Source organism: Tachysurus fulvidraco, chromosome 20 (assembly GCF_022655615.1).
Source record: "Tachysurus fulvidraco isolate hzauxx_2018 chromosome 20, HZAU_PFXX_2.0, whole genome shotgun sequence".
NCBI lineage: Eukaryota > Metazoa > Chordata > Actinopteri > Siluriformes > Bagridae > Tachysurus > Tachysurus fulvidraco.
In genome coordinates this window covers 11,623,102-11,631,328 of record NC_062537.1, presented here as the reverse complement: position 1 = coordinate 11,631,328, position 8,227 = coordinate 11,623,102, and the positions used below count along the sequence as shown (strand labels likewise).

The following is an 8,227-nucleotide window of genomic DNA, read 5'->3' as shown; positions in this document are numbered from 1 at the left end:
AAGAGCTTGTGCAACAGTGCAAGCAGCTGGCCACTCTTGATGCCCAACTTCCTGTTACCTTAACTTTCCTTGTCCTGATAAGCCTCAGATGGTTTAAGTATCTGTGGTTACTCATATATGCAAATCTCCTTCTTTATTTTCAATGAAGGAAACAAACCAAATTAGCTTTTATTTGGAACAAGATATTGACCTGTAATGAAAAATGTTCATCTTTAAAAGTTATTACTGAGTTTTATTTAAAGTAGTTATATGTCATTAAAAATGGTTGTATGTTAGTGAAATAAGTCAGTTTTTCCCCACCCAAAAAATATCAAAAGCGATTTTTTTAAATTAGCATATGGATTATAATATGATATTTCTATTTTTTTATGTAATTGTGCTATGTATTAATCTTTTTTTCTCAATTAGATGAATTGCTCAGCTGTTCAGATAGGTTCAGTAAGCAGGGCACAAAAGGCCTGCCCTTGGGATGCTTATACTGTGTGGCTGCAGCCTCATGATTTCATGCAGATTAATTAATTTTCCCTGAAGCCAAAACCCACTTTCTCTAACCTTTCTTTGTTTCACATATAGTCCGTTCATTGACCCTTAAAAAGGATTTATTGTGTCCTCGGTTTACTGTGAGATGCAACATTGAGCTAAGATGCAGCTTGACTATTTCTCCGGTGATGTAAGTGATGCCAGCTCTATCTATAACCAGCCCGGGTTACAGTTATAACCACTAATTAGTGCTGTTTACAAAGATCAGTGCAGGGTTGCATGGAGGCTGGTTTAATTGATTCTGTCAGAATATAACACAGAGATTTAAACAACCTTTTAATCCAGTGTCTGCATTAAACACCCACAAATAAGTGTATATAACTTACCCATGGGCAAGGGAAAATCCCAAATGGAATTACACTCATGATTTTAAAAAGGGAGAGTTCGGACTCTAGGTTTATATTAACATCTTGTTCATTGAACTGATATTTACGGAGATGAACAGGATGGTTGTCAGTGTGATTGTGTGTGTATTTGTGTGTGTATTTGTGTGTGTGTGTGTGTGTGTGTGTGTGTGTGTGTGTGTGTGTGTGTGTGTGTGTGTGTGTGTGTTCTAACATGTGGGTGTAAGGTCATTGTCTGATTTGTACAGAGGCCTTTGGGAGGATTAAGCAGGCTGCACACAGGCTGCTAGCTTAGACACACACACATACACACACACACACATGCACACACAGAACATCGCACCGATTCAGGAAGCACGTTCCACTCTACATGTCCATGGTGACCGGAAGAGTTTCTCTGCATTTGTAAGTTCTGTAAAATTATTTACATATTTTGGACTGTATGCTGGAGAAATGTGAGTTTATTCATAAAGGGTTGTGTGATCAAACTAGAACCACTTGTGTGTGTGGTTTTTTTTTTATAGCTGAAGTTTCCCTACTTCTCTCTGAGAGTAAGTGATTAGCATAAATTGTGGTAGAATTTGATACCCCACTCTTCTAAATAGTGTTTGGAGCTTTTTTCTTTAGCAAGTTTGAATGTTTTAAAGTGTTCATCATTTTCCTCTGTTTTGTCGATATGTGAAGCACATCCTGCGTTCTGGAGATTTCGGACCAGCTGGCCAATTGTGGGTGAAAGCAGTTAGATGTCATTAGGCTGTATTTAAATGCAAATGAACGCTCTCTTTCTTGATCTTCCCCCCGCAGAGATGCTTTTATTGTTAAAAGGAGAAAGCCGCTTTGTTCTGTCCCAGCTGCAATATGGTCCTGACCTCCGAGCAGCTTTACACTTATCAGAACAAACAAGACCCTTATGAACTTCTAATAGCAGATGTGGATTTAGCTTGTTTTTATGTAGGATGATTCTTTTAAATCGTTTTAACCTATAACCTATTTGTGCATTTTGGCATTTTGAAGGCTTAAGTCAAAACTCAGGGATGTTGTGTAAAAGGATCCAGGACAATAGCCAGCTTCTATGTGTCCGGCTGTCATTTCTCTTGACATGTTCTCTCCTGCTATACAAAAGCTTTTTTTATGTAAATTGAAGTGGTAGATTTGTGGTTTGGTGACTGACTTTTTCCAGCATGCATTATTGTTTAATGTAACTTTGTCAATTTACTTTAGAGGGTTTGTGCTAAAGTAGAGTTGTGCTAAAAAATAAAGGAATTTTTTTTTTGTGTTAACTTTCTGTGTTAATTTGATATATTGCTCTATATGAAGCTAAAGGAGAAATGTTATAGGGCATAAATATTTATTCAGCTCCATCTGTATTTACTTGGAGTTTAAAAAAACATTTATTTTTTTTGCAATTCAGTCGACATTCTCAGTTATCCTCAATATGAAAGACATAAAATGGTAGAATGTGTGACACTCTATTTGTTTTTCAGCGTTGCAATAAGTAACTGGACTGGCCACTGAAAATATCTTTTTTTTTTTTTTGTGCATAATTTAATGTGGCTATGAGATGTATGTTAGACCATGGGAAATATGTGTACTGTGATTTTAATTTATGTTGAGTTCTTAAAGTAATAAAATAACTCCAAACAAGAATTTCAGGGAGACATTGTGGTTACTGACAGCTGCCTGACTTAAAAAAGGATCTTTGTTTTTTTTTCATTCTGCACACAACTCCCACACTTTGAGTAACTGAGTAGTGGGCAGTTAACAGTGTTAAAAGTGTTAAAACAATTTCAGTATTAACACCTCACTAATCGCATGTAACTCAATTATGAATATGTCCTGAAAAGAACTAACAAGACAAATTATTAGGAAGAGTTGTGCCTAGCAGAGGTATATGTCCTGTTTACTATTATTGGGCACTATCTGTAGTCAAGGCCTGACTGAGCCTAAGGTTGGATATAGTGTACTCATTCAGTACTACAAGCATCATAATTAAAATGAAAATCTGTGTTTACATATAGACATGTCTCAGTGCTATGAATGTGTGTTTTAATACATTAGTGTTTAATGACTCTTATTGTAATTTATTAGAAGTGTATGCTTGAACATGCTTTAAATGCATTTCTAATCACACATCTGTCAGAAGAGCTCAAAATAATCAGCTTATTGCTCTGTGGTTAAATCACCAATCTAAAGGGCTTTCTAACTCTCACCACAGCCTTTTTTTTAGACAGCAACACATCAATCTAATGAACTGCCTGCATTTCTCTCGCAGTTTTGGCAGCAAGGGGATTATTCTGAGGCTTAATCTGAGGGTGGAGTTACAATTACAGCAAAGTGCAGTGTTAAAACTGAAGTAAAAGCTGAAAGCTTATGAAAGCTCTCTCACTCTCTCTCTCTGAGTCTCTCTCATCTTCTTTCACACAGTTTATTAAAAATCATTCATAGAGGAGACTATTGTATATCTATTTTTTAATCACATTTAAAAATGTGTCTCTATATCTCGTTATCTCTGAACTAGATATTCAGGAGTTTTATGAGGTGACCCTGTTGAACTCTCAGAAGAGCTGTGAGCAAAAACTGGAGGAGGTGAAGCACATGGCAGAGCAGTACGAAAACTCGTCCACCAGCCCCGGCTTCTCGAACGCGCACCCACAGTCTGTTTGCATACAGCCAGAGGTGAGGACAACACACAGACACACGCATGCTCACAGATATACAGTACACACACATTGATCTGTAGCAGCAAATTACATTGCATTACAGGGGTTCTCCTGTTGAAACTGTACCAAACAACTGCTGCTCCTCTTGCGTGAGTAGGGAGCAAATAGCTCTATAAAGCAAAAATATACTCCCATCAACTTCAGTGCTTTTTTTCTGAATGAACGCTCAGCTGGGGATGCAAGCAAGGGAAGAGAAGTACGGTCCATTTGAAGTTACAGGATTTTTAGGCTGAAAGAGTAAAAAAAAAAATAGAAGTCCTTATTGTGTCAGGGAGCAAATAAACATGATGTTCCCATGCTGTTATGGTTCACCCTGAGTAACCTGTAATATTGGGGTTACAGGTTACACATTACATTACACTCATTTACAATCAGGTATTTTAAAGCATGCATGTCACTCTTAAACATGTCTGACTACTAAATTTCTGGTCCTAGACCTCAGCTAAACCTCCTAATGAATATGCTTGGGGCGCTGACATTTAGCCAGTAAAACACTGTTAAGAAAATGTGAGTAAGTTATTGTTTCTATAGTAACAGGTAATTCACAATGATTGATATGATGTATGCTAAAGCTGGTGGTACATTTTCTTTAAGCAGATGAATATTTATCATTTATGGAAGGAGTCTCCGCTGTCAGAACTTTGTAACTTTTGTAGGTTTCTGTTACACAATGTAGTTCTTTGGGGTTCTTCAGTAACAGGCAGCATTTGTTTGTGGGACATGTTTTGTACTTCTTGTTTCCTTTGGGCTTATAGCTTTTGCTGGCCTGATGGGAAAGGACACTGCTTCTTAGTAAATTATTCAGTTGACAGTTTGTTTTCTGACCCTAGGGGAATAAAAACAACTGAAAGCCTCAGTGTCATTACTGCTTCTCCTTCTTATGTTAAAAGTATAAACTATTTTATCCTCTTCTTCAGAAGAACACTGTGCAATGATGTACTGTATGTTTGGAAGGCAGGCAGGCAGGCAGGCACTATTCTGATTACAGCAAACAGATATACCACAGGAACGTTGACAGGAATACAAATGGTTTCATTTGTAAGCCTGACACTGCTGCTAAAGAACATTGTTTTTAGTAGTTTTTGCGAGTCCTGTAGACCAGCAAAGGCAGAAGGGATGAAGATGAGTCCTGCTCTTTCTATGTACTGTGGAACATGAACTCACACAATTAACAGAAACTGTTGAGTCAGTGATTATATGATTATATGTGGAGTTTTGAACACATTAAATATCCTGATGATCTCATTCAAGATTTAAGATTTTATATATCACAGACAGTTAAATACTGTACTTTAAAAACTTTAGAAGGAAGGAATTAGTGTTAAGTCTGTAATGAACTCAGAAATGACCCTGACCTGTTAGTTCCTCAGGAGCTCTTGGTTACATAATTCCAATCGCCTATAAACTGTTGTAGAAAGAACATTATTACATTTACATTATTTACTGTCCAGTGTCACCAAAATGAGGATGGGTTCCCTTCTGAGTTCTCTGGTTCCTCTTAAGGTTTCTTCCTCATATCGTCTCAGGGAGTTTTTCCTCACCACCGCCACCTCCAGCTTGTTCATTAGAGAGAGATGTTAGAGATATATAGTAACTTACCACCACCACCACCCTACCCCAAACCACCCCCACCCCCCGGATATATGCCATGTGCACCAGGCTTGATAGCAGCTTAGAGGATTAGCAAAATATTGAGAAATTCACAAAGTGAAGTACAAAATGTAAATGATAATGCCTCCAAAACTTCCAAAATGTAAATAATAATGTATTCTGCCATATTGGTGTCTATAAGACTACAGGAAAATACACAAGGCTGAGACATCAGTTTTGATTTCTGGGCCATTTAAGTTGCATAACTGTTGTTGCAGAGTGTCCTCACCAATAGTTTAATGTGTTTCATGTTTAGTTCACTGCGAATGAAGTTAAGTGGAGAATCAGCATTGCAGTTTTGATGTAACCTGTGATAAGCAGTCTTGTTTGACTTTGATTGGTGTTTTTTCTGTCCACTAGGGGGGGTTGGTGCTGTGTAAGCGCCTTCTGCACTCCCTCCTTCTGTGAGGACAGTACTGTTTATTTAATTCCATAACATTATTTTAAACTTTAAATTCACTGTATTTTTTAATCATTGTACACAACAGACTATTTTAATATCAAAACCTGAAAATGTGCCCTTTGGGTTGCTTGCTAAATGTTGGCATTTAATCTCACCTTGGTTCTGTGTTTACAAAAAAGCATTAGCCTGTTTTTCTTTTTTCTCACTGAGTATGGCGTTAGTGGTCAGCCTCACTGTGTGCTTGGTGTTAACTAGGCCATGCAAGCTGAGTTAAAATGCTGCGAACAAATGATTTTAGTAACTGTGTCTCGGCAGAGGATCAGTCATGGTCATGCTGATTGGTGGTGTGGAAGTGGTTAGGGACCAACATCACAAAGCCTTTCTATCTATACCTCTCTCTTTCCTTTCCGGTCAGCACCCGAGGAGACAGGTGATATGTGACCCTGCTTTAATGATGGAAAATCATTGGATTATGTTACGCAAGAAGTGTGTGTGTGTGTGTGTGTGTGTGTGTGTGTGTGTGTGTGTGTGTGTGTGTGTGTGTGTGTGTGTGTGTTATATTATGCATGATGTTTATGGGTACCAATATTTTAGATTTTGATTTCTTTTTGATTCTAGAAATGAAATAAAATAAAATATCTTAAAGTAAAAGGCAAACATCTGGATTGTATGTGTTTTTACACCAGACCAGGAAGTTTTCAAAGTATAATTTGAATCATCCATACAGTTTTTGAGGAAAGGAAGAATGACAAAGAGAAGAATGATCACTCACTGCTCTCGTCTCTCAAATACGCAATAATAAGGGACAAGACCCTACGACTTTCACTTTTACAAACCTTTTACCAAAACTCCCATTTTGATGATTCTTTGGAAATATTCATATTAAAATAGGTTCAATGAAGCCACTTAGAAGTGAATTGAATCCAATTTAGTGAGTAGCATAAAGAAATTAGATGTATTAAAAAGAGCAAGGAATTGGGAATAATTTGGAAGGCCAATGTACATTTCTCCAAGGATACATTTTGCTAGAAGGGTTCTTTCCAAGTACCAATAACATCAAATACAGCACACCTTTTGTCCAAATGCCAGGGGTGTAACTGGACATGTGCTTCTCAACAGGCTCTTTTTATTCATTGCACTTTACTGTCATGTGGGAGTCAAGTGCCTGTCATTTTCATTTGAAATTTCTGAGGAGCTCACTCCGGTCATATTTGGAGGAAATATAGCAAGCAAGAGTTCCCTAAGCTGCATTATAGAATCCTCTTGATTCCCACCCCTCGATCACCAGTCTACCTATTCACTACCTATTCTCATTTGCAATCACCAGATTATTAATAAAACCTGCCTTTTCTAGCCGTTTCTTAATATTTAATAGATCAGAAAGTCAAACTCACAACCTTCAGATCAATAGTCAAACACCACAACTATTAAGCTACCACATCCTACAACACGATTAAAGTTGACTTATGTTCTCTGCAGTTTCATCTTTTTTCTTTTCTATTATCACTGTACTCATACACAAGATTTTTTGTGTTTGCCCAAGACCCACGCCGTTCTACATGAAGCCTCTCTGTGTGTCATTGAATCATTATTCTGTTTGTAGGCTGATATTACAATTTAAGCTTGTAATTTGTTTGTGGTCCTTAACTGAATGTTCTGTAGGAAGTCACATAGTAGAGCCTGATGTTCTAACTCTTCAAATTGGCTCCATTAAAATTAAGCACATACACTTTGTGCTTTTTGCAGTTAGAACAAACAATTTTATTCAACACTATTTAAAGTGAAAAATCTATTTTTTTATAGTCATTTGCACTTTTTGAAAGCGATATTAATGTACTTTTGCTCGTTATCAATACACTACTTTTGACAAGTATAAACTGATAAAATAGCTTTCTGTCTCAGTTGTGTTTGTTGTTATAGAAACTAATTCAAAAGCTTAATGATTAGAAGAAACAGAGAGCCTTTCAATATTTTCATATGACGTCTGAGTTCTTTTTTACTCAGATTTTGTGCTCTGTCTGTACATATAAACGCATTTAGGGCCAGACAGTCTGCTTATTGAGTATTTCTGCCTTATATTGTCCAAGGTTGTGTATAATGATGCATTTCAGAGCTGCTTACTAGAATAGATTTGTAAAAAAAAAAAAAAAAAAAGGTGAGAAAGAGAGTAGACATACCAACAAGAAAAATGAGGAAAAAAAGTTTTGGAAAACAGATTTTTTTGAATGTGTGTATTTCTGTATTTGCAGGTGATAAAGAAAAGTCATGCAGAGGAGCCTGTAGCTGACAGCAACGTGAATGCAGAGGTACGTACTACTACATGTCTTACCATGTAGGCAGTCAAATCACTAAACACTAATTACACTGCTGTGTTTTAGGGGAGTTAATATTCACTGTTCCGTACATGCTTAACAAAAATCCATGATGGAGTGAAGATTACTTACCGGCTCAGTATACTGTATGTAGAAATACAAACATGTATTAACTGGTGAGTATGTAAAGTGGTTGGCACCTTCCTGTTTAGTGCGGAAAGCAGCAGATTGCCAAGCTGTAGTGTTTACAGTGGGAAA

General features: G+C 37.0%; 1 protein-coding gene across 22 annotated transcripts in view; it reads left to right on the top strand.

The window, feature by feature from the left end:
• The window catches only part of dlg2 (discs, large homolog 2 (Drosophila)), a 196,739-nt gene that overhangs the window by 14,996 nt on the left and 173,516 nt on the right, over positions 1-8,227 (top strand). For 21 of the 22 annotated variants that reach the window (XM_047804700.1, XM_027150703.2, XM_047804718.1 and 18 more), the window contains exons 4-5: positions 3,403-3,560; positions 7,907-7,963. In XM_047804700.1, the coding sequence (XP_047660656.1) occupies positions 3,403-3,560; positions 7,907-7,963 (215 nt within the window). Of the gene's footprint in view, positions 1-1,231; positions 1,290-3,402; positions 3,561-7,906; positions 7,964-8,227 lie in introns of those variants that run through there. The other variant, XM_047804706.1, reaches the window with a different exon arrangement.